This window comes from Arvicola amphibius, chromosome 3 (genome assembly GCF_903992535.2).
Source record: "Arvicola amphibius chromosome 3, mArvAmp1.2, whole genome shotgun sequence".
Classification (NCBI taxonomy): domain Eukaryota; kingdom Metazoa; phylum Chordata; class Mammalia; order Rodentia; family Cricetidae; genus Arvicola; species Arvicola amphibius.
The window spans coordinates 68,577,477-68,605,435 of NC_052049.1; the positions used below are offsets into that span (position 1 = coordinate 68,577,477).

General features: G+C 38.0%; 2 protein-coding genes across 9 annotated transcripts in view; both read right to left on the reverse strand.

The window, feature by feature from the left end:
* Fam172a (family with sequence similarity 172 member A) overlaps positions 1-27,959 on the reverse strand; it is a 442,895-nt gene that overhangs the window by 197,899 nt on the left and 217,037 nt on the right. For 7 of the 8 annotated variants that reach the window (XM_038321142.1, XM_038321147.1, XM_038321139.1 and 4 more), the window contains one exon: positions 281-400. The exons of the other annotated variant lie outside the window; for it this stretch is intronic. In XM_038321142.1, the coding sequence (XP_038177070.1) occupies positions 281-400 (120 nt within the window). The remainder of the gene's footprint in view (positions 1-280; positions 401-27,959) is intronic. 8 annotated transcript variants of the gene reach the window in all.
* LOC119808739 (ubiquitin-like protein 7) lies at positions 26,363-27,662 on the reverse strand. Its single transcript, XM_038321153.2, has one exon. It carries the CDS (start codon positions 27,622-27,624, stop codon positions 26,476-26,478), a length of 1,149 nt encoding a protein of 382 aa, XP_038177081.1. The 5' UTR covers positions 27,625-27,662; the 3' UTR covers positions 26,363-26,475.

Sequence of the window (27,959 nt, forward strand, 5' to 3'; positions counted from 1 at the left end):
TCCAAAGCAAACCTCTACAGAGGTTGAGATATAGAATTAGAGTTAAGGACTAGGGATGGTTCAGATGTTAACAGCATTTCCTGCTCATACAGAGGACCCTCGTCAGTTCCGAGTTCCCAGCACCAATCTCACAACTGCCAGTTAACTCCAGGTCCAGGGGAATTCTTTGCCCTGTTCTGGACATGTTGACACTGGCATGCATATGTCATACATACATTCAGAAACTTACACACAGATGTATTAAAAATAAATCATTAGAAAAAGTTAAATGCTCACTTACCAGTTCAACAAAAGCAAGTCCCCCATAGCTGTGAGCAACAAAAAACACACTCTCTGCAGCAGACTGGGCTATGAAATGGTCCCAGACATAGACTGCATGCTCTTCAGGAGAGCCATTTTCCTACAAACAAAACATATATAAATTGTGTATTGTATCTGCATTATTACAGTATTCATTTAAATTATACACTCATATATACAGCATAAAAATAAGATGGTTAGAGAACATTCATAGAAACAAAAGAACTCCATTGAATATTTAAGTTATAGAATAAATTAGTATTACAATTATTGGTAAATTACTGTTAAGCTTAAATAAAAATGTAATCTTTAGGAACAAATTATTTAAATAAGTATATTTTAAGAAAAAATAATCCGTGTATATATGTGAAATTAAGATCTACTTATGGCCTACTAGAATTACATAATAGAACATTATGTAATTTTTTGGATAAAACACTAAAACATTAGGCTACATTCTTCTATATATCTCAAAGTATTTATATTATATATCTATATATTATTTACTTGGCTTATGAGACTTAAGTAGTAAACTGAAAATGGAGAAAATTAATAATGGGTATTTTCTGTTGAGGGCATTTAAAGGAATGCATGTTTTCTACCAACATTTCTATACATATTTCATTTCTAGAACTGAGAGAAATCGAACACATGAATATAGGACCTTTTAACCTCAAGTTTTAAACCCTATTGAGTATATTCTAAAAATTCTAGATTAACTTTATTTTACTATATTTATTGCATTAGGTGATACATCTAATGGCTATAAAAAATCTGGATTATATGAAAACACTGATGAAAGAATAAATTGCTGAGAACCAATCAGAACATAAAATGTGTTTATGTATCTGTTTCTTAGAAGTGAATTTCCTAACAACAGCATGGATATTGCACATGAAGGGAATTTATTCACAATTTTTACCTTTAAAAGGGTATTTGGAGATGCAGCTTCTCAGCAAACTATCTGGTTCTTACATCCTTTAAGCCATTTCTCCCACAGCATCCTCTAAGCTGTAGGTGTCTGAGTTGTATTAGGGCTGGGGTCCATAACTATGAATTTTGATTGGCTGAGGTTTTCTGCCAATCACACCATTGTGACAGCCTACACAAGAGCTGCCCAAGGACAACAGCAATGAATATGCTGAAGTTGGGGAAAACCTAGGAGGCCTCAACCCTACACAAAGAACTATATAGGCAATAGAGGAATGCTGAAAGCAGAAGAAATAATCATCCCTGGGAAGAACTAACCAGTTGGTTACAGTAGCAACTGTCAGCTGTGAAAACATGCATACAGGTAACATCATAGAGACTGAGCAGACTGTATTTAGAAATACTATGTACATGTATAAATATATGTGTGTATATATACACATATATATGCACATAACAACAGTAGTGAAAGAAGATGCCACTGAGCAAGGTTAGAGAGGCACCCAGGACAGAAATAACTGACAGAAACAGGTGACCTCAAATAGTGAAAAAATGTTAAAGGTGATAGATGAATTCCTTTTTGAAGTATTAATAGTATACAATTAAATAGCTTTAATAAAGTATTACTTTTTTATTGATTTAATTTATTCTTTGACAATTTCACATACAAGCAAACACACACACACACACACACTGCATTTTGTCTACTCTCACCCTCTTCTCTCTCAGTCCTGGTATCATCCATTTTCTACAGGTTACTTTACCACATTCATGCCTTTTTATTTCCTTTCATGATCCACCATTTTAAATAGGGCCATATGTGTACCCAAGAATGGAACTATCCATTGGACCTAAGCGGCTTGCTTTTAGTCCACAAGTGAAGACAATAACTGTCTCTCCCCGAGCATCCAACAGCAGCTAATCATTTAGCATGGAGGGATAGGGTCCCATGAGCCTGGACTTACTCCACTTCTGTATGTTGGCATACCCAGGTTAACGTAAGTGCAGTGCCCTCAATTGCAGCTAGTATGAGATCCAGTTTCAATGACCATGCCACACACTGAAGAGAGCAACCATTCTCCCCTTCCTCTGGCTCTTATATTGTTTAGACTCCCTTTCCACAATGTTCCCCGAGCCTTAGGGAACTCAAAGCCATCATTTATTCTAAGCATCTTGAGCAATTAACAAGGTTTTATTTAATATTCAAAGAATTAATTTTTACAAGGCAAGAAAGGAGCTAAATAAACCTTTGCCCTAATGGACTTGACTTTCCTATATCAAACTATCTCAAAGATTCTAGAAGCTCAGCTTCCATTTGTTTACTTATTTACAAAGCCATCATTTGAGGATTTACAAAATTCTGTGAAATCGTTGTAGGCATCTATAACTGTTATGTATGGAATTAATACAAAGACAATAGCTCTAAATATTAACTAAGACTGACATGATAACAAAAGCCCCACTTCTATAAATAAAATGATGTTGCACCCAGGAAAAAGAACATTTTTTCTGACCTACAGCCCATATTGTGCCAATAATCATTTTATGTTTACAAACTATAATTTAGAGAGTAAGCTACCGACAGTACATTTTAAAATGAAACAGATTTCAATGAGAAAAACTTCATTAATACAGAAATACAAACAAATAATATATTCTACAGGATTCCCTATGAAGGAAGTTACATTTTGTTTGGAGAAACTGTACGCAGGGATGGGGGTTTTCGAATATGTAGATGAGTGAACGGCATAAAGAGCAGTAAGTCCCTCAGCTGGGGTTTGCAGGTTGCAGAAAGCATGGTTACACACACTGGATAAATGTGCAGTGCCAAAAATGCAGGTTGGCTTCTGTGCTCTACTCTGGCCATCAATTGCTAAAGCCAAAAAGAAGTGCTGCAGGAGCCAAAGCCTTATCAACCAGGCCAGACTCTGACCCACCTGAGCACTATGAGGTCTGTATTTGTGATGGAATACCTGAGCTGATAACACGCAGAATTATCTAAACAACATTTGCATATTTGTGTAATTATTTTCTAAGGTTAATTAGCTCCTGTAATGCATTTTGCCCTTTGAGACTGCTTATAGTGACAGGTTCACATGTTTTCTGAACCACTGCCAAATTTGACAGATTTTTTTTCTTCAGCTAACCTGTTGCTACAAAGTTATAAAATGAATGATCCTATGATACATACTTTATATTTATAATTCATTTAAAAATCAAAATTAAAATGCAATAAATAGAAAGATCTGTTAAAACTCCCATTTTAAAAGTCAAAGCACAAAGGCATTACACATTGGAAGAGTATCTATTAACATTTCCATGACAACAATCTAATAGAAAATTTATAATTCTAAATTAGCACATGACATTGTCATTAATTCAGCTATGCCACCCATAGATAGCTGCCCTTAGGACTCACCTTGATTTCCTTCTATCCTGGAGCTCCAACTGGAGAATGAATACATATGAAATATGCATTTGTTTGTTGATCAGATTTGTTTACATGTAAAGTTTCTCTTAAAAAAACTAAGATGCTCTATTAGAAAAGTATGTAGCAATAAAATCCAAAGAGGAGGCCAATGATAAATCAGATGGATTAAGAAGCAAAATGTAATCATTATTTTGTAGCTAGCAAAATAATAATAATAATAAATAATAATAATAATAATAATAATAATAATCATCTTACATGATGAAAGAAAATTCTGTGCTTCATAGAATACCTCTCTAGGAGAAATGAAACCTAAACATTTTTAATTATAATATTTAATACGATTCTGTTGTTTAAAACACATAAATTAAAATTTTTGTATTCACAAAAACATTAAATAAAAATTTCTGCATGTAAAATATGTTTTATAATCAGGCTATTATTTTATTTTACTTATTAAATAAACCGATTGAAATGTATATTAATTTCTCCCTATTTTAAACATACAAAGTTTTATAGACTGAACATATTAGGCTCAGCAAGTTAAAGAACTAGGTATATATATATATATATTATTACACAAAATTACTGGTAAAGTGTACATATAATGATAACATTAAAAATTAACACTATTATTTGTATTCAAAATAGTAAGTGGAACCATATGAAGCCATCATTATTAGATATTTCATTCTAAATTGAAATTTTATAAAGTTAAATTTTGAGCAAAAAAATAAGCAAGAACCTATTTTAGGTTACTACTACTGTGATAAAATATCACGAGCAAAGCAATTTGGGGAGGAAAGGACTTATTTGGCTTATGCTTCCAAATCACTGTTCATCATCAAAGTCAGGACCAGAACTCAACAGTGCAGGAAGCTGAAGGCAGGAGCTGATGCAGAGGTCATGGAGGGATGTTACTTACTGGCTTGCTTCCTAGGGCTTACTATGCTTACTTGTAGAATGCAGGGCCACCACCAGTACAAAGGTGACCCTACTCACAATAGGCTGGGACATCCCCATACAATCAATAATGAAGAAAGTGCTCTACAGGCTTGTATACAGCCTGAGATCATTGAGGCCCCCTCCTTTCAGATGAACCCAAGGTTGTGTCAAGTTGACAAAGAACTAACAACACACCTGTAAAATCAATATATCCTGAAACTCTCCTTCCCTCTACTTTTTAAATGACAAGATATTGTTAATAGTAATTAACCCTAAACGTATACTACTAGTCAAAATGACTACTTCAATAAATTGTAACTGGTTATGCAAGATGATATTTGAAATAAATATAACTGACAAAGTTCAGTATTTAAAAACTTATATCAAACTTATTAGAAATAAGCAGATAGTTCCAAACTTCACATATACAGAATAAACTCTGAATTAGAATTCCAACTCTTCGTCTTTTTTCTTCACTTTTTCCCATCTTGTCAAGTAGTAACTTAATCCATCCACTTGTTCATGCCCAAATCTGGAAGTGATCCAAAACATCCCCCTCTAAAAATACCTTCCACATTTACCTAGGTTAACTTACCCTCAATATATTTCCAGATGCATAAACTACTTAAAATGATATTCATTTGACCTTTTCACATCGTTTCCCTTATTTATTATTTACAATGAATTTCTGACATAGATACTTGATAATCCACGTAAGTTTGCATAAGTTCAGAGAACTTGTTAAAATGTGAACTGGTCTGTGTGGACATAGTGTCAGTTAAAACAATGATTATTAATTGTTGGGGCACAAGACAGGAGGTAATAGGGTGAGCTGCAGGAGCCCATTCTCTTTTTCCACCTTGTTCAAGTATGGTCTCTTTTGTTTCTCCTCCAGAGTATTCCAGGTTAGCCTAAGAGCTCTCAGGTACTTCTCCTGTCTCTGCTGCCCATTGCACACTGAGTGCTAGAATTTAAAGGTGCAGCACCACATTTGGATTAATTAAATTATATATATATACATATATATAATATATAATATAATATTTTTGCCTCCCTCGACGCCTCTAGGTAAGTGTACAACTCTCTGTCCACCCAACTTCATGTTTTTCTCTCTCTTTCTCAAGTCTCATAAAAAGACAATAAAAACAAACTAAAAAAACCAAAAACCAAAAAACAACAGCCTGGTATTGGCATAATAACAGAAAGGAGGACCAATGGAAAAAAGAAAGTATATTTAACAAATGGTGCTAGCATAAGTGGTTATTAACATGTAGAAGAATGAAAATAGACCCATATCTATCACCATTCACAAAACTCAAGTCCAAACGGATCAAAGATCTCAACATAAAGCCAGCCACACTGAACCTTATAGAAGAGAAAGTAGGAAGTACACTTGAACACATTGGCACAGGAGACCACTTCCTAAATATAAAACCAGCAGCACAGACACTGAGAGAAACAATCAATAAATGGGACCTCCTGAAACGGAAAAGCTTCTGTAAAGCAAAGGACATGGTTAACAAGACAAAACAACAGCCTACAGAATGGGAAAAGAATTTCACTAACCCCACATCAGACAGAGGTCTGATCTCAAAAATATACAAAGAACTTAAGAATTTGGTCATCAATAGAACAAATAACCCAAGAAAAAAATGGAGTACAGACCCAAACAGAGAACTCTCAACAGAGGAATCTAAAATGGCCGAAAGACACTTAAAGAAATGCTCAACATCCCTAGTCAAAAGAGAAATGCAAATCAAAAAAACTGAGATTCCACCTTACATCTGTAAGAATGGCCAAGATCAAAAACACTGATGACAACTCATGCTGGAGAGGTTGAAGGGTTAAGGGAACACTTCTGCATTGCTGGTTGGAATGCAAGCTGGTACAACCCCTTTGGATGTCAATGTGGTGATTTCTCAGAAAATTAGGAAACAACCTTCCTCAAGACCTAGTAATACCACTTTTAGGTATATATCCAAAGGATGCTTAATCGTGCTACAAAAACATGTGCTCAACTATGTTAATAGCAGCTTTGTTTATCATAGCCAGAACCGGGAAACAACCTAAATGCCCCTGGACTGAAGAATGGATAAGGAAAACCTGGAACATTTACACAATGGAGTATTACACAACAGAAAAAAATAACATCTTGAATTTTGCAGGAAAATGGACGGAGCTAGAAAACATATTGAGTGAGGTAACCCAGACACAGAAAGACAATTGTCACATATATGGTTTTTAAACATAAAACAGAGAAAACCAGCCTACAAATCACAACTCCAAAGAACTTAGACAATAATGAGGACACTAAGAAAGACTTACATAGGTCTAATATACATGGAAGGTAGAAAAAGACAAGATCTCCTGAGTAAATTGGAAGCATGGGGACCTTGGGGGAAGATTGAATCGGGTAGGGGACAGGCAGGGAGGGGAGCAGAGAAAAATGTAGAGCTCAATAAAAATCAATAAAGACATAAAAAAGTAATACAAAAAATACCAAGACAAAACAAATATGTATTCAGTGCACTAATACAGAGGGAGACAGGGAGGGAGGGAGAAAGAGAGAGAGGGAGGGAGGGAGGGGATAGAGAGGGAGGGAAGGGAGAGAGGGAGGGAGAGAGGGAGGGAGGGAGGGAGAAAACATGGAAACAAGGCTGTACTAGCCAGTGTTCCTGGGCACTGGGTCTCCCCTGGAGTGGGATTAACATGCCTGGCGTCACTCCACTGGAGAAAACTGATTTTCAGTTTCCCAGCAGGTATCAACTGCTGATAGCACTCACAATACCTGAACAGGTTCAAACCACACAAAGTGCCAGCATTTGGCAGGGAAAGTGGACACCAAGTCCCACTCCTAACTAAGAAGATGAGCGGATTTCATTCTTATGTGGTTCTGATGCTTGTGCAGCGAGCACTTTCATCTGTTGATCCATCTTCTCTGAATCCCAATGCTGATATCCACCCTTTTAGAGCACACATAGCAAAGAGTTAAAAAAATTACTAAGCTGACACAAAACTTGTTTTTTAAAACTGTCTAATTATAAAATTTGAACCAAAATTAACTAATGACAAGTTAGTCTAAAGGAACAGAAATGAATAAATAAATATGAGTCAAAACTATTTACAGATGTGCTGTAAATGCTAAGCGATCAGACACTACAGCATAAACAGGCTGTGCGCTGGAATGGGAAGCAGAAAAGGCTAGCAGATTCTTCAGTCCAAAACTGTACACCTGAGCATTTCTAACAGGGTAAACTCTGATGACACCCAATTTAATAAAATTTAGACAGTCCCCTTAGTGTGACCTACAATGCAGATATAGCAACACTTGCAGCAAGTACTTCTTTCTATAGTATATAACATGTCAGGCCCAACTCAAACTATAAATATTAGCACATCCTATGAGTTAGGAACTACAGGAAGACAAGTATTGATTAAGCAACTTATATAATATGATTCTTAATTTATAGGAGACCTAGAATTCAAAACTAAGTAGTTTAATTTCTTAATTTTAATCCATTAGTATTGAAATGAAATTAGTATTGAAATTAGTATTGGAATAAGCAGTATAAAACATTTAGACATATAAAGTATCTCCTACTTTATGTAGTCACAGCTAGCACTGACACACTTTATAACAATGGTCCAAAGAGTGAGAGCCTAAAATACAAAGGCACAAAGACTTTATTTAGGCAAAAAGATATTCTATGGGCCAAGTTCACTTCAAAAAATATATTGGAAAAATAAAGAAAGACTTATTTTCTGAAAATTCAATGTATCTGTTATTCTTTAGGCAAATATGCAACCTTAGAGAGAAACTGAGGTCAACTTAAAACATATTATTTTCTGCTGTGTATTCATCTATGGTAAAGCACAAGGCTAAAGGAAAGAAACTGGAACAGAAGGTGAAATACAGTATGAGCTCATTGACTGGAAAAACTAGGAAAACTGAAACAATAGCATTAGAATGAGAATTGGTGTTCAGAGGAGTCAGGACATGAGAGAAAGGAGTGGTTGAAAAGAATCAAAAGAGAAAAATTTTCGGGTCATGAAAATGTTCATCCTTTGTTGCCAAGACTGCAGTGATGTTTACAATGTTGGAATAAATTTACCAAGCCACTCAGCAATATGAAAACCATGATCTGATATTGATAACTGATTGTATGTTTTTTAAAAGTTTATTAAAATATGGCCACATACTCTTGCTTATGTATTCTCTAGGGATGCTCTTGTTATGCAGCAGTGGAGTTGAGTAGTCGAGACAGCATATTCTGCGATTATCAATTATTACCTTTTTCTTATGAGAGAAAACATTTGTCAATTCCTGTTCTCAATATTTATGGTCTCAGCTCTATTCTCGAATGTCATATTAAACATCTATATCTAATTAGATTATCCCTAAGTCCTAGAAAAACTATGGTAAAAGATGTCTTTAAACAAAGACAAAAACGCAATTGCTTGGAAGAACAGGGCAGGAGAAAATGTCAGTTTAAAAGAGACTCCTCAGATAGATAAGTGATACCTAATTTACTAGATCTGACAAAGTCTAATATTACAGTTGTCATTGGAAAAGTGGAACCAACTCTGCTTACGAATCCTCAAAAACGTAGAAGAATGTAAATTATCTACACTTGTCATCCTGCACAAAACTCAACTCTAAATGTATCAAAGACTTCAACATAAGGCACAGACACTGAATATCAAAGATGAGACAGTGAGAAATAGTCTTGAAATCAACAGCACGGGTATGGGAGCCCACAAAAGTGGATCCATTCCACCTTGACTACAGATTGAAGAGTCCAGAGCTAGTCTTGCTCCTTCAAGGTTAGATGACAGGAAGTGTGACTTAAGATGTGGCTACTAACAGGATGTTTTGACCTCAGGTGTGGTTACTTGATGTTATGGGTATTAAGATGATGTTTGGGTATTAACTATGTTGTTCTTTGTATCTTGGTAAAGGAGTCTTTTGCCTTCCCCCTCCTCTTTGGATTAGGGTATATAAAGTCTATAAGAAATAAACATGAGGCGAATCTCAGTATTTACTGGATGCCCTCCTGAATCTATCTGGTTTTCTTTTTGAATCTATTTTTCTCGGTCCTCACTCTTCCCCCAAGTGCAGATAAATATGTTGGACTGGACCAACAGGAGACAACTTCTGAACATAATACTGATAGTACAGGAACTAAGAACAATAATAAATAAATGGTACCTCATGAAAGCTTCTGCATCGAAAAAAAAAAAAAAAAACAAAAAAAACACCACCAGTTAGACAAAATGGCAGCCAGCCTGCAGGATGGAAATAGATTTTTACTATCTGAGAGATGGCTAAGATCCAAAATAAATAAAAAACTCAAAAAACTGGATAGCAAGAACACAAATAACCCAATTAAAAATGGGGTAGAGATCTAAACAGAGAATTCTCAATAGAGGAAAGTCACATGGCTGAGAATCACTTAAAGAAATTTTAAACATCCTTAGTCACCAGGGAAATGCAAACCAAAATTACTTTGATATTCTATCTTGCCACAGTCATCATGGTGACAATGAATAGAAGAAGTAACAGCTCCTGCCGACCAGGATGTGGAGTAACAAGAGCACTCACATCGCTGTTAGGTGTGCAAATTTGCAAGGTCACTATAAAAAAGTGCAGTTATTCCAAAGGAAGCAGGGAATTGATCTACCTAAAGATCTAGCTATAAAATGCTTGGGCACATACCGAAAAGATTTTACATCCTACTGCAGAGACACTTACTCAACCATGTTCACTGCTGCTCTATTCCTAAGAGCCAGAGATTAGAAACAGCTGAGATGTTTGTCAATGGATAAATAAATAAAGAAAATGATAGTAGTACTCAAGCATGAGAGAGAGAGAGAGAGAGAGAGAGAGAGAGAGAGAGAGAGAGAGAGAGAGAGAGAGTAGGTGGAGTCAAAGGACACCATTTAGGTACTGAAGGATGCCACAACCTTACCAGTAGGCTGCAGCCTCATGGTGATACACAGTTAACAGAAAATGGTAAAGATGTAAGAGCTGGCTAGAAATACACCTGAGACATCGGTCAAACAGTGTTGTAATTAATGTAGTTTCTGTGTGATTGTTTGGGTCTGGGTAGCCAGAAACTAAAAGGCAGTTTCCCTCAACAAATATATGATGGTGATCTAAAGGAAATTGCCTAATAACGGGTACTGTTGTGAGGACCAGCCTTCATAAGCTCAGGAATGGAGGGGAATCCACAGAGTCAGCGAATTAATCACTCAATCTACTTTTCTATCTGAGGGAGTAAAATGTGACTCTCCGGGGCTGACGAAAGAGGAGGAAAACACACACACACACACACACACACACACACACACACACACCACACACACACACACCTCCATCATGTCAGGGTCTCACCTAAGGTGTTGGGGAATGGCACACCTTCAGCACGTCAAGAGACACTGAAGAGGAGATGCTGAGCAGGCAGACTACTGGACAGACAGACACACGAGGACTTTTCTAAGGACCAAAGCTTAGGTCTTTATTTTATTATTCTTTCTACTCTATTCTTCTCTATTTCTACTCTATTCTTTCGTGCTGTTCTTCTACCCTAATGTTTCCCTTCTGTATATTCTTAATATTTTTCCTTACAGTTTATATATCCCAGAAAAATCTCTTAAGCAACATAAAAAAATACAATGTGGTGAAGTTCTATTTTTTTATGTGAATGATTACAATGAATGCAAGTAAAAAACAGCATTTCCCATATCACTAACATGATTAAACATTTTACATATTGCAGGTGAAAAAAATGTTGTCCCAAGAACCCACATACTCACTGGGTAACCATTCATACCCAAGCAACTTGCTACAGATTAATTGAGCTTAAGCTACCAGGGTATGTTTCTTAGACAGTTCTTTTACTGGCAGGGTGCATTTTGCAGTTACAAGGAAAGGATCAACCACTTCATTATGTCAAAAGGTAATCTTATAAGAAATCTTAAAAGAATCACAAATCTAAACTTCTATATATGAAAAACAATCATATACAAAATCCTCAGGGTGCACACCCACTCATCAATAGTCTTTTACATCAGGAAGCTGAGGGAAAAATGGGCACAAGGAATTAATCATCACCCTTAATCACAACCCCTTCTAGCAGAAAGGTACTTCAGCCAGCAATAGCCAGGCTGCCATTGTTCCTGCTCCCTGACCTCAATGAGTCCCTCCCTCAACTATTAAAGGTGTGTCTTTCTAAACTTTAAATTGTTCTCCAGGATTTCCCACCTCAAAGCCATTAACAAAAATATCTTAACTTAACCGTAAGTCATTATTTAAAGCTTTGTTTTAGCTATGAACCATACAGAAACCCATGAACACATCTTCCACACTGATTAAAAGAACTTGAACTATCTTAGCTTGTGGGACTCAACTGTTTTTGTTTTTTGTTTTTTAATCATTAACCTAAGTCACAGTCTATATTGATCTGCAAGAGAAACTCATAAGTCCTAGCTGTGTCGTTCTAGCTTTATCCTCTGAAGCCCCTACTTATAAGGGGCGGGGGGCAACACCATATCTTGCCTTTACCTATATTAATCTTCCCACTAAACTAAACTCTATCATAATACCTTACTATATTTGTTAGAAACCCTTAAGCTTCAAAATTCTATTTAAACTAAAAAGATGACTGTAACACCAGTGCTTCAATTAAATTTAATTCAAATTAAAGAGGAAATCATAATAACCAAGGTAAAGATTCCCAGTAAAACAGGATATTTCTATGAAACAATCACACTACAATAAAGATAACCTCCCACACCCATTTGCCATGCCAGATATCAGAGAAAAAGGGCAGTAACAAACATGTAAAGGCACAGCATAGCAGGAGACATCCTGGAACTGAAGCTCTCTCTACCTTGCCTATCCAAGATTCACCCATCAGTGCCTTGCATCTGATGGGTCTATTTGTTAAAGTCTGTTGTCACCTGCTGCTCCTCTGAAATGGTCATTGGCAAACAGGGGAGATGGAATCCCAACTGGATATCCATCATCACCAAATGAAGCGTCCAGTGCCTGGAATGAGTTGCATGCAATGTAATTATTGGACAAAAGGACCCCGCTGAACTTCCCAAACAACCTAAACTGTTGCCAAGCCTGTTGGTTGCTCTCCCCAAATTGACAGCAAGACCTAATTGCTGAAGGGAACACCTACGCAACTCATAGAACTTGGAGAAATCAAGATGGTGCCTATTTAGAGCTTTCACCCTGACAAATCTAGTGTTCACCATACTCGAAGACATTCTGTACTCTCAAAAGAGACCATACATTCTTATATCTTAGATCCTTAGACAGTCTGCCTGCAAGATGAGCTAATGCAATAGTGGCAGAAAGCTTGAGGAAGGAACCAACCAATATCTGACTGGATTTAAGGCCCCCTCCATGAGACAGAATCCATCCCCATTCCCAACATATTTGGGTGGCCAAAAACCTGAAATTAGAAAGGACCTACAAAAAAAAAAAAAAAACCAAAGGACCTACAGGAAAACCAAATATTACTGTTCTCCTAAAAGAACACAGAAATAAAAGGACTTCTGAGGATGTTCTGCTATACTTGTAGAGCCTTGCTCAGCAATCATAAGAGAATTAGAAAGGACTTGCTGCCTCCTGCAGCACATGGAAACAAATATAGAGACCCATAGTCAGACATTATACAGAGTGTGAGAGATCTAGGAATACATAGTCTTAATGGAATGTTTTCATCAAATTCCTCCCTTTTGGACTCAGGGAACTCTGTTAAAGAGGAGGCAGAAAAATCATAAGAGGTAGAGGAAATGGAGGAAACCAAGGGAACAAGAACTTCTAGATACAACAGGTCTGACTCACATATGAATTCATAAAGACTGTGACCGCATGCACAGGAACTGTATAGGCTTTTGGCCAAATGTGGTCCCAGCACTGAGAGAAGTAGTCACATGCTCACGTCTCTAACTCAGAAGCTATCTCCAATTGATAACCAATTGCAAAGTAATAAAAACTTTTCTCTAAGCGAGTCTCACTGGGGATACAAAGAACTTGGCCAACACAACAAGAACTCCATGGCATTCTAGAAAGTTCTTTGTCTCAAAGTTGTATTAGGCATTTATTTATATATGTATTTTTATTTTTAATTTTTTATCTTATCATTCCTTTTTTGGCCTTGTAGGTCCTTTATGTATGTATTATGGTTCGCAGTTCTGCGTTTTGAAGGGATTTCTGTGTATTAATGTGTGTATCTTTGTGACAACATGTGTTTTTTGTGTCTTTTCTTTGACTCTTTTTCCTCTGTTTATTTCATCCTACTATAACTTCTTTATTTATTTTATTAATATTCTTTAGATGTCTGTTTTCTATGAAGAGATAAAAAAGGGGGAGGTGGCAAGGTTTTTGGAGAAGTTGGGTTGGAGAAACAATAATCAGAATATATTTACAATTTTTTTTAATTAAAGAAAGATATATAAAAAAATCCTCCAAAGCACTGGGAGAAGACGGCAGATGCTTCTGAGACTGAAAGAAAATGGGAAGCACATTTTAGAACCAGGCTGTTCAAGAAGCAGGTATTCTTAGGCATGTGGGGGTCCAACGGTCATGCTGTACCTCGAAGTCATGTGGATATCTGTGAGCTCTGCTGCTGCCTGGTGCCATATTGACCTGAGAGGCCTGTCTGGCCATCTGAGGCCATGGTGATGTCCAGGGGCCTGTGTTGTCACAGAGAGCTGCAATGGTATCCATGGCCTGTGCAGCAACAGAGGACCGTGTTGATGTCTATGATCTGAACTTCCACTGGAGACCATGCTGATATGGAGACCGTGAGAAAGAACAAGATCCATGTCCATGTAAAGGACAAGAAAGTTTCTTTTGCTTTGGCATTTATGCCCACAGATACATGGCTGAGAAGACAGACATGGAAGGCTTCTGTCCCCATCCCCCCAAAGAGAAAGCTATCAAAGAGAACTCTTAAAAGTTGCGATAAGGGTGCTGAAGTGTAGCACTTCACAATTGGTGGCTTCTGGCAAGGGTGCAGAAAGAGAAGGACTCAGTTTATAAGTCTATAAGAGTCTAGCCACTGGGAGTTTGACCACACTTCTTTGAGTGTATGGGAAACACAAACTGAACTAGTTTTTCTTTTTGTTTGTTTTGTTTTTCTTTTGGGGGGAGGGGAGAGGAGGACCGAAGGCTGGGGGATAGATGTGGGAGGACTGGGAAGTGAGGGTGCTGGGGGTTCATATGAAATTCTCAAACAATAAAAATATTATGGAGGAAAACAGAATCCGATATTTCCCCCTTTCCATTAAGTGTGGTTTGGCTGATGACTTCCCATAGGACTTTGAAATGAAAACATTAGAAACAGTTGGTGTCAATTTCAGAAGAAAAAGAGGATGAGCAAGGGATTGTGGTATTCATTAATCAATTTTGGCACTGGGAATAGATGCCAAGGCTTCAACATATATGAAATATACGCTCCACCACTAAGCTGCACTACCGGTTTCATGATATGCACACTCAATGTGAAACAACTGGGCGACCTCAGCAAATCCTCCCAGCCTTCATTCTTCTAAACTTTCAGAGGCTAGGCAGTCACACTCAAAGTTCTTCGTGAAATCAGTCAATTAAAGAGTTTAAAAGACATGGGTAGATGCGAGTGAGCATGGGGGAAAATTCTCAACATATAGACCATAAGTGTAGATACCTGAAAAAAACTTGTAGGAACAAAATATAATGATTATACCAAAGAAAAACAGGTTTTATTTTTTTTTAAATATTTATTTATTTATTTATTATGTATACAATATCCTGTCTGTGTGTATGTCTGCAGGCCAGAAGAGGGCACCAGATCTCATTACAGATGGTTGTGAGCCACCATGTGGTTGCTGGGAATTGAACTCAGAACCTTTGGAAGAGCAGGCAATGCTCTTAACCACTGAGCCATCTCTCCAGCCCCAGAAAAACATGTTTTAAAAACAGACATTGGAGAATAAAAATTTTAAAACAAATCATAATTTTCTTCAGAGGTACACACATAAAAATGGAAAAAAAACTCTACTAAAAATGAGCATTTGAAGAACACAAAGTTCTAGGAGAACTCGAGAACTGGACAGGGTGGAGCTAGAAGGATGTCCTTGAAGGCTGATATGTCACATAGTCAGGACCATTACTCTGAGGGATCTGCACTCCAAATCCAGCTTTATGACTTAAGATCTGTTTACCAGACAAACGGGGCATAAATTATAAGTACCACATAACACATATTTGCACACATACAGAGAAAAGGGAAATTGTGCTTGTCTCTGTGCACTCTTAGCTTGCTTTACAACTCCAGGAGTTTTGACTAGCCTCTGAGGTTCAGAATTTGAGCATAGGACATTTTATATTTATATATATGGACATCAGACATAGGCTACTATAGTTAAACCCTTAAGCAAACATCTAAACTACCAAAGGCTGAGATACACTGCATACATTATGGAAATTCTTAAGGACTTAAAAATAGATTATGAGTAAGTGGTGTTCTCTCACTGTGGAATAATCAGCGTAGATGGGACAATCCCTCCTCCTGAGGCTTGGGAATCATTGCAGAAGAGGGCACAAAGAGACTGCAAAAGCCAAAGAACACAGATGACAAGGAACAGAGCTCAGAGTGGAGATGACAACTTGGGGGACTCAGGGAAGCTCAAATTAAACCAGGTTCCCAAATAGAGGGAAAAGAAGGAACAAATCCCTCCAGCTGAGAGTGAACCATTTGCCCCGGCTAGGGTAGGGAAGGATAGGGAAGGGAAGCCCAGCCCCTGGCTTACAGAGGTTTGGGCTAGAGGTTGGTAAGAAGTACTGGGAGGGACCACAGGTACTGAGCGAATCCAAGGTTCCCATGCAACTTGACAACCTGAAGAGTATTCACAGGATTTCAAACTAATCATGTAAGCACAGTACTTATATATAAAATCATGAAAAATTATAAAATAAAGAATAATAAAAATAAACAGCAGATTTGAGAAATTTTTACTCACTTGTAGTCTCCCTGAGACTTTTTTTTTTTTTTTTTTACAATGTATTGATTGTCTTCACACTCTCCAACTCTTCCCAGAACCAACAATGCCTTTCATACCCACCCACATGGTCATTTTTTTAAAATATAACAAGTGACATTTATGCAGCCTATATACTCCTGGATGTGTGGCCTTCACTGGGACACATCCTTTTTTCAAAGAAACTTGAAACAAATGGCTAACTGGGGTGCCTATTAATGTATCAAAACAGACTTAGGCTGCCAGGCTCTCAGAGAGTCTAAGCGCTTCTCATCCCCACCCCATCTTAAAACTCTTCAGCCCCTGAACTTCCTTTCCCTTTCCCAGCTTCGCTTTTCCTATATAATAACGTCAGCCATTTGGGCTATGAGCTTTGGCTCCTAGCTCCTCTATGCACCTCTCCTCTCTCCCGGGCCCTTTCTCTTCTCGCAGACCAGGTTCAGTCTGCTAGCCATGTTACCTATGTATGGCCTCTTCCAATTGCATCTGTCTGTGTTCTCCATCATATCTACAATAGGAACCTTCTCCTCACCAATTCCTAGAAATATTCATTTCATACACATGTATCACTCCCAAGTCCCTCTCAACTTGGTAACCTCTTCTTGAATTATTCTTGTTACATATACATAGATATACCCACAGATACACATATAACCTACAAAATCCATTTAGTGATGTTCAGAAGTACATGTGTTCAGGCGTTCAGTTAGGATCGGAAAACCTAGCACGAGGCACATCTCTGGAGCAAACAAGCCCTCTCAGCAGCCCTTTGCTTGTAACGCTCATGGAGGGTGAGGCCTTGGGAATGTTCCTCCACCTGGAGACTAGTAGAGTGATCCACAGCTAGTGGAATGGGGATAGTACTTGCCTGTGGGGTGTCCTATTTCAGTCGGGAGCCAGAGGACCAGGGTACCTTAGAGAGATAGTAGCTTCTAGAATTGGCATGGAAGCTGCACCCATGAAATCTCAACAATGTGCAGGCCTAAACAAGCTTTACAAGTATTTTTAATAAATATTTTAAAACTTATTTCTCAAATTCCTACCACACTACGGGAAAGGAACCTTTGTCACACACAGATTACAATAAGCATTACAGTTCAATTCAAAACACCTGTTTTTTAATGTAGCTTAGTACAATGATTACCCAGTATACACAACTATTTTTAATTGCTAGAAGCTAACAGATCTGCAAAAGTGGCGATCTCAGGATTCAGGCTAATCTTATGAATTTTATGAATCATTTTTTAACAGATAGCTGTTGATTATAGCACCTTGATTTCTATCTCCTTCAAATAAAGATATCAAGCAAATAGAAATGTTATATAATCATTTTCTATAATAATCCTGTGCTTAGTATAATAAGCTTTTCATGAATTTGTTTCTCTGTGGAGACTTAATATATTTACTGACATAATTTAACTTGAAAACGTTGAAGCCATCTCAGAGTTGATAAGTTTAATTAAAAACAAGGCATTTCAGAATATACTCCCTTAAAGAAAAATATTTTATCTACTGTGAACCCAGATTTCTCACTATCTAAACAAACTAAAAAAACTTGACACATTTTAATAAAATAACAAATTGGTATATTTAATTAGCAGTTTTGGTTTTAAAAGAAGGATGAACAAAATGTTTTCTTTTTACTGTCCAGCAGAAAGTGCAAAAAAGAGAACACAACTTTGCCATTCTATTTAAAGATTTCCCACAAATAGCAAACATACCCTAGTTAGTAAGAAAAATGTGAGAAAAACAAGAAAACAGTTGTATTCATCATGACCTCTTGAAAACTGCATAGTTTAAAATATAGCATTCTATCTATAAAATTGAGGTTGTGGGCTGTATACTATTATTAACTATGATGTCATGTAAAGTGGCATCTAACCTTTACTAGGTAGCAACCCTTTCCAGTTTCTGGTCAAGTGTGTACGTGTTTCAGTCACTGACATCTCCTAACAACACTGACAGTGAGGGGGTGCTAGGATGGGTCTCATCCTATGAAAGAGGTACAAAAAGGATGACTAGCTTACCCAAAGTCCATGGCCAATCAGCATTATTCACATTCGAGCACAGAGAGGTGAGTTAAAAGTCCATCCTTTTGGCAATGCTAACTATATCTGCATCCCATCTCTCATTCCTAAAACCATTGATTTTCAAAGAAATGATATACATTTGGGAAAAGAAACCATCTTTAACAAATATTGCTGATCAAACTGGTAGTTGCACATAGAAGAATAAAATTTGAACAATGTATTTTACCCTGCATAAAAACTCTAAACATATCAAAGACCTTAAAATAAGACCTGATAATCTATATCTGTTAAAGGAAAAAAATAGGGAATGTGTTTGAAATCATTGGCACAGTAAATAACTCTCTGAACAGGACCCCAATAGCACAGGCATTGAGATCAAGAATTAATAAATGTGATCTCATAGAACTAAAAAGTTTCTGCATAACAAAGGACACTATAACTTGATTGGAGAGGCAGCCTACAGAATGGAAAAAATCTTTGACAATTATTCATCTGACAAGTTTAAAATCTAGGACATAAAAAGAAATAAAAAGAAAAACAAACAAACAAACATCAAGAAAACTATACCCATAAAGTTTTACCAACATGACTGCCTAAATAGAAGCTGATAAAGGATGACACCAACAGACATGCCAAAGTGATGCCAGATAGGAGATGGGAGAAAGGTGCATGAGGCCTCAATCCTACAAAAAGACATAGAGGCAACTAAGAAATACTGAGAGACCAAGAAACATACTCTCCAGGGAAAAGCACACCAATGGCTTATTTTAATATCAACACCATTGTAGACAAAGGGTTTGTGGCTTAGCTTGGTGTTTATATTCCTCTTTTGAGAGGGTACAGAGAACCATCTTGTATCAAAGATGGTTAGATGCAGAGATGATGGCTCTTTGTAGGCACTGGTTGTGGAGAGCAACCTACAGTCTTGGTAACAGCCTGGTTTGTTTGGCCAACAACTCAATTAATTGTAACCTAATCCCAGCACTGGAAGCTTTCCTAGGGGATACGAGATGGCCAGTTGGGAGTCTGCCTTCCCCATTATTTGGAGACTTCACTAGGATCACATTCATATATTTTAGAAAGTTTCCACTGTGTTAGGTTTCCATACTACCTCTCAAATACCCTTTAATTTTTGCTATCTTTCCCTGTACTCCCCTCCCACAAACCTCTCTCCCTTCTCCCTCCCTACTTGATCTATTATACCTGATAAATTGTGAAACCTCTAACTTGCTTCTCCTTTAAAGATAGATACTTTCTTTGATGAGTGTGTATTTATTTGAGATTAAGGCTACCAAAAATTAGAATCATGTCACATAATCAAATATGACTAAGTATTATATTATTAGCAAACAAAATATTTGAGAGTGAAAAGATGAATAAAGTAAAAGGCTGGTAATTTTAGAAAACCATGCCTTCTCAACCTTAGGAAAACAGAACAAAAGCCTTCAAAATGTCACCTGTGCTGAAAGATTGTCAGCGGTTGACAGCCACACAGTGACCTTGCTGGCATCCAGTTCACCCAACAGTGTTTGGAAGTGCATTGTTTCAAATCGATAACTAATTAACAAAGTATAAAAGAATTTGCACCGTTCCCTTAGCTCCTTGTTAAAGCGGCTTTTGGTAGCACATTGGCAGAAGGTCGCTTTATGACATCTCCAGGAGCCTTTCAACACCAGCCTCTGTCAGATTAAATTACTTTTAGCAATTAATTTTCCTAAGTTAAAACAGAAACACATTTGTTACAGCAGGCTGTCATAATGACATGGGGACTACTTGTTTTGATATGAATTTCGTTCAATGACCTTCTATCATATCTTAATTTTTGTGGTTGACCTAACGGGAAGATTGGGAGCATATCTCAGATAAAGAACCACAGGCCAGACCTTGAGGGATAAGATATAAACTGATAATTGAAAAGATGAATCTGCAGACTTTATGAAACAACAGAATATATAACTATAAATTAAATTCATAGTAAAATTGTTCATAATGGTAAAATATATACTGTAAGAAGGATGAAATTTTCTAGGGAGTTAGTTCATCAAGATGAGGAAATAGCACTTTCATCAAATGACACCAAGGTTACAGCCTAAAATCATGAGGCACTATGCCACCATTTTTGTCCTTTGGAATACCTGTTTCACCTACTGTTTCATAAAATCTTTCTAAAGTGCATAGATTAAATAATAGAAAATATGAATAGCAGTTGGAATATCAGTATACGCAATACATACTGTCTTCAGTTAGTATGAATAGCAGGTGGAATACACAGAGAATATATCTTCCGTTAGTATGAATTACCAGATGGAACACACACACAGAATACATCTTCTGTTAGTATGAATTAGCAGGTAGAACACACACAGAATACATCTTTTGTTAGTATGAACAACGGGGAACACACACACACACACATAGAATACATCTTCTGTTAGTATGAATTAGCAGGTAGAACACACACAGAATACATCTTTTGTTAGTATGAACAACAGGTGGAACACACATTATACACACACACACACACACACACAGAATACACCATCTGTTAGTATGAACGACAGGTGGAATACACACACATTATACACACTATCTACTGTTAACATGAATAGCAGGTGGAGTATGCACACACAATTCATACGTTCTTCTGTTTAAACTAGACTTTCATACAATCATTTTATACCACTACTTACTGACTCATTTCCTTTATAAAACTACATTGAAATTAAAAACAAAAAAACACCACTACTGAGAAATATGCTACTATTGGGTCCCCTAACAAAAGAACAAGTAGTATGTTTGACAGTGAATGTTGCAGACATTATTTTTCCTCCTGAATGTAAAAATAACTATAGTTGATTTCCTCTCCCTTTTGTTATAAACTTGTTACATTCTTTAGCCATTTCCAGTTGACAAGAACTTCATGGTGTATAAAATATCAAGTGAAAATGAGAGCAGCTCAAACAGAGGAGGAAAACAAAATGCATGCTATTTTCAAAAAGCTCTAAACCCCGCCAAACACTGATAACAGCAACTATTATTTTTCAAGTGCTTGCTCTATATTTGCTAAAGCTTAATATTCTTTCATTCACTTAATCCTCAGGATACTCTGGCCACGCATGATTATCTCCTCTGTGCAGATAAGGCCACTTCTACTTCAGGCATTTAAGTCATTTCGTTAACAATTAGTAGAGTCTTTTAAGTCACATGTTCTTAAATTAATTTGACAATATTTTTTACTTACATATACATGCATATGGTCAAATGCATACACAGAACACACATACACACCAAACCACCTACAAACAAGTAACTGGTTTTGGCTATGACAACGGCACTCAAGCATAAGAAGGACTATGTCTGGAAAACTGACCCTCATCCAATTTACAAATCCTTGAGGATTAAAGGAGGCTATTCAGCAATCATGTGTCTGGAGAACAGCAGAACCAGGGACTAGAGCTTCCTGGACAGTTAGGCAGGACTCCAGGCTATTCACAGATGGAGGCAGCAGGTGAATGTGTTTTTACTTGGTGTAGGATAAACCGACCCTTCTCATGTTTCTGGTGGGATACTTGCCCTATCAGGTGGTAGTGGCAGGAGGGCCTGTGAACACGTGCAGATCCGTGTTCCTTGCTCCTCCTGCTTAGATATTCAGTTCTGCTCTAGGAGGCTGCCTAGAATCTGCTTTCATGTTCGTCATCTACGTTAAAGTTCCTTGATATCTTCAGGGGATTCAGTGTCCAATTTGTGGATACCATGACACAGAAACAAAATTTGGTCTCTTTTCAGGAAAAAAAAAATCTCTAGTGATAATTTTGTAAAGATGTGCTACACAGCAGAATGGACAATAATCACACCAGGAAATTTAATAACTGGAATAAATGATTGCATTGTTTCCCAGAACTATACACTAAACTGTAGTAATTAATTGGGCAAAATATTTCTTCAAATTCCTCTGTTTAAATAATTTTCATCTGCAATATTCAGAAGTAATTCTCTGAGTTAAATTAGCATATTATAGTAGTTGGATTTGTTCTCAAGTATTAGGAATTCTTAGTTTTGTCTAAGTACTGCCTCTGAATTGACATAATCCTTCACGGAGAGAGGAAGGAGGCTCACAAGACCCAGGAAGTACAGGATGATCCTCAGGATTACATAAGCAGTAAGCAGCTCCTGGGTAGGAGGACACCAGTAGAGAGTGGCCTGCTGATTGGGCAAGAAGCTGCAAAGCTGTAGCTTTTAGAAGCTACCAACCATGCTTTCTGGTGATGCAGCTGTAAAAATGTCTCACTTATGCAAGGGACACCAAAATGCTCAATGGTTCACCAAGCTATACTTGGCTGGAATCCCTTGCTGTAGGCTAATTTGGTGATTTATATGGCTAAAAGAGTTATTCTGTATTTGAGAGGTCCTTTCATCTGAGAGTATGATCTCTAGCATGAAGGAATTAGCAGGAAAGGTAAAGTGGTACCCATTTGTCAGCTGAGCACACAGGAAGTCAGAATGCAAATAAGGGACATAGTATAACCTGGCACTTCTTCCTGCCTCATTACAACTAGAGGGCAAGGGATCAGAGGCACTTGGATTTCCTCACATAGCATGAAACCAGTTAGAAGAGAATTTTGTAATATTTATATTAAAAGGAACACAAAACAACTGAATTTCAGTTCTGGTTCAAGATGTTTAATAGGCAGCTAAGCAAAAATCATTGCATTTGTTTTGAAAGCTGGCATATTCTTTTACGTATTTTTTGTAAATGAATATTTTTTTTTCAATTGGGAAGCCTTCTAGTTTAACCACCTTCTCGTAAACCCAATTGCATGTAGGATTTCTTCCTTCTATGCCTGTGCTTACAGCTTCTACTGCTACAAATACCTCCATCTGTAGGACATACAACCAGAAATGCCTAGCAAACACCTGGGCTGCAAATAGCAGAGAATCATGAAGCACACACATGACACACACATCCTGTTCTGTCTTAACTAAGCATTTGCCATGTAGTGTAGCTTTGGCGTGAAGAAAGGGACAGTAAACTATCTGAGCTTGTTTTTACTGCCTCAGGCAAACAATATTTATTTTTATATCATGTATCTTTTAATAAAAATCTTTTACCCTTTCTCAATGGCTTTTCTTTGGTATACCCACATTGCAAGCCAGCTTTCTTTTACTGGTATCCATTATTAAAGTAGAGAAATTACTTCAACACAAGCATTTCGATTTTTCACGGTTGGTCTGATACCACAGATGGCTACTATGTGACTAACAGATAGGTAGTATATGTAGTATGAGTAAGAAGATTTATGTCTTTGTCAGGCTAGAATGGCATGGCAGGAGATGTCATCATACTATTTATATGTAGAAAGATGCAAAAACCTAACTTTACAAATTACGTTGAAACTTTTCATTTGATCTTATTGAACACTGTTCAAGAGTACCTGACACCATTGAAACCTTTAGGTAAGAGAAAAACTACTGTCTTGCTCTCAGTGTTTGCTACCCTTCCTTTATCTAACTTATTCGATATGAGTTTTAGGCATCGCCCAGAAAACATTCCCTGAATCTTCCGGTCGCAGCCCACCTGGACTAGAGTCCACCTGGACTAACACAAATATTACATGACCCGAGTATTCCTCCCTCAGTGTATTCACTTCACTGCTATGAAAGTCATATGTTATTTGATCTTCATTTCCCAAGCATGTAGTACAAAGTTGCTCAATAAAAATTCCATGAGTTGTTAAAGAAGTTACTGGTTAAAAGAAACCCTGTCTCGAAAAACAAAAAAAAAAAAAAAAAGAAAAAGAAAGAAAGAAAAAAAAAAAGAACATTTAAACATTTCTCTGAAATTCCGCTCAGTTAGCAAGCTAGCAACCGAACCATAAAAATATCACAGATAACTGGCTCTGTTTAATACACTTCATTTTGAGTCACAAGATGTAAGTTGCACTAATATTCACAGAAGCAACTGTTTAGTGTTGATGTTTTAGTCGCATACTTAATCAAAACATCCTCCGGCTCTATATCCATACTACCACTCAAAATCCAAACCATTTTAGTCTTTTAATGTATATAAGACAACAAAAAAATGAAGACAGTACCTTCATCCTCAGATTCACAATAAAACTACAAGTTTGCTTCTCTAGGAAGAGACCTTCTCTTTTCATCGTGTTTATTTTATTTAGCCATAGCAGTGAACTAGAAAGGTACAACAGAACAGAGCATTTCAGTGAAGAAAGAAAGATGGCACAGTCCATCACAATGAGAAAGACCACAGAGGCAGCTGCTCACATGGCATCTCTAGTCTTCAGGAAGCAGAAAGAGATGAACTGCTAGCACTTGGCTTACATAGTCCTTATTCAGCCTGTGATCCCAGTCACATATTCTACTGCCCACCTTCAGGGAGCTTCTTCCCCTCCTCCCCCCACCTCCTGCCCCCCCCCCCCACACTCCCGTTAAACTACTCTAAAGGCATCCTCACAGACACACCCAAAAGCATTCCTTCAATAGTCATTCTAAATCCAAACTGAACTTGAAATACTGGCCATCCCAGAAAGTATGTGTAAATGGATGAACACATTTTATGAGAACATAGGTCTACATTTTCTTATTTGAATGCCTAGTAACAAATGTAAGATGTGTGGGTATTAAGTAATAAAATAGATATGCTTTATTAAAAATTTTACTACCTACAAAATATTCTGCAACAAAGCATAAGAGTTATCATCTCAACAGGTAAAGACCTACATAGACTCCCATTATGTTCATTATTTTAACCATTTTTGAAATAATATTCTTGGTTTGATCTTTGCCATACATAAAAACACACACGGAACTCTAATAATATCATTAGCAATTAAGAAAATCTGAAAAATCTAAAACTGCTAATTACTTCTAAAGGTAAAACATTTTCTGACGTGCAGAACCCCATTACTGCTCACACAGGATACTCTCTGTACCAAGCAGGGCCTGCTGCAAAGGGAGTGCAGGGAGAACACTGAACGGGTGGAAGGGAGTGAGCAGAGGACACAAAGTCAAGGAACATGAGTGCTTCTTAAAGTCCTCAAATCTTCCATAGCTGCCTGGTTAGCTTCACCTGAGCTAAAACTAGGGGCAAAACAATTTTAAGAATCATGAATAAATACTACCACATAACTGAAAATTGAAATATTATAGCCTCAGAATGTGTCAAAACAGCCACCAAATTAATTACCTTTATGTGCCAAATTCTGAAGTAGTTTATAATTTTTAACAAAAAATCATGTTATATAACATGTAAAAGAATTTATAAAACCATTTTTCTTATTGCAACAAGTTGTATTTAGTAAAGAAAAAATTATAATTCTCAAATGTTTAAAATTCACTGTGGTTTATAATTGAGTTGCTAAGTACCTGAATTTTATTCCTAATAATACAGTAATAGTAGTGAAAGGGCATTTTGATTCTAGATTTCACTATAATTTTCCTTTATATACATTCTACAAAGCAACATATAAACTAGATAAAAATGTCATAATCTGTGGTTATTGATGCTACTGACTAACAACAGTTTAGCTTCTTCAGTAGACTGTCCCTCCTGAAAGCACTCCAACCTTGAGATTTAACCTCTTGGTAAGACCTAGGGTCTCCTAACTTTGCTACCTTCAGCCTCTCCTTTCTCCACCTCTCCCTCTCTCTCTCTTTTTTTTTTTTTTTTTTTTTTTGAGTAGACCATCAGGTATATTGGAGGGTGAGGGAGCTGGAGGCAACTTCACAACTGCCTCTTTCTAGGAATCGCCTCTGCAACTTGCTAGGCACTTGAGTACAAAAAGTTCATGGGGCTCCTCCAGCAAAGATCAGCTCCAGGGCTGCTTGGATATCCCCTCCAGTGGCCTGAAGGGCGCGGAGGCTCAACTCGTCATCCTGGATGCCCATGTCACGCAACTGCTGCAGCTGAGGCTGCCACTGGCTCTGAAGGCTGGGCTGCCCAGAGGCCTGCAGGGCATGCTGGAGGGCTTGGCTGAAAAGATCATTGGTGATGGGTGTCCCTGACTGGACACCAGAAGACATTGGCGAGGTGCCTGAAGAATGACCCTGGGTGCCAGGAGTTGGTGTGTGAGAGCTGCTCTCTGGAGTACTGGCCAGGGCCAGGGCAGTGGCCAGCTCACTCTGGGTAATGGGGCGGGGCCCAGCAGCTCCACTGTACCCCAGAGAGGCCGGGCGGGAGCTGGGTGTACTACTAGAAGGCGTAGACCTGGTGGTGGTGCTTGGGTGAAAGTCGTCCTCATCATCCGAGAGCCCGTCAAACAGGAAGCCACCTGGCATATCTCGGTACGAGCTGGAGGGCATGCTTCGGGAAGAGGAGTCAGCTCCTGGCATTGGGGTGCTGCCTGCTACTGAGTGCAGAACCAGGATGATGGCATTGACTAGGGCTGGGTGAGCAGGCACCAATGTATCCAGCATGTTGGGATCAGCAAAGACAGAGAAGAGGTCCTTGTCCTGGAGAACCCCTAGGGCAATGGGGTCACTGCTGAGGCCTGGGGTGGCCACAATGATCTGATCTAGAGATTCTTTATTGCTGAGCATCTTAAAGACCGCCTCCCTGTAGGAGGAGCTGCTGTGCAGGGCGGAGTGCAGCACCCGGAACTCCCTCAGGGCAGTCGCTTTGTCCACAGGTTCAGGTTTCTGATCAGGCTCAGGCCAAGATTTGCGGAGAACATGGACTGTGGACCCAGGCTGAATACCATAGAAGTCAAGGGTCTGGTCATCTTTTAGTTTCCGGCCACAATAGATCAGATCAATCAGCTCCGGGTCTGGAACAGATTCCTGGAGCTTGCCAGCAATTAGCTGCTTTAGAAACGAAATGCTGTAGCCCCCTAGCGAATATTCTCCCAGTTCTGTCTCTGGCAACTGAAGAATTGATTTGGGGGAGAGCGGCTGGTCAGCCAGCTTCACTGCCAGATGAAAGTCTGAGAGGGACATCCTCTCTCTTTCGCGTGCTCTCTTTCTCCTCTGGCCCTCTTGCCGGAAACCGGAAGCTCCGCGCTGCATTCTGGGGGTTATAGTTTTCGCTGAGGCCCCGTCTCTTATAAAATCTCTCCATCTCTTTCTAAATACTGCACACAGACTAAACACAGAGACCCATGGCAATATCAACAGGCTGGGACTCAGGTAGGTAACCTTTACCTTGCAACCTGTCTATTCAATTCTCTTCAGAGTTACACTTAGTAACTGTAAGCTCCTCCTCCCAGCCTACTTCCATCCTCTAGGACCTACCTCAACATAACAGAGGCAGTTTACAGCAAACCCATGGCCAT

What these genes read in the sequence shown, in the direction of transcription:
- LOC119808739 (XM_038321153.2), bottom strand. Translation starts at nt 27,624, where the DNA reads ATGTCCCTCTCAGACTTTCATCTGGCAGTGAAGCTGGCTGACCAGCCG.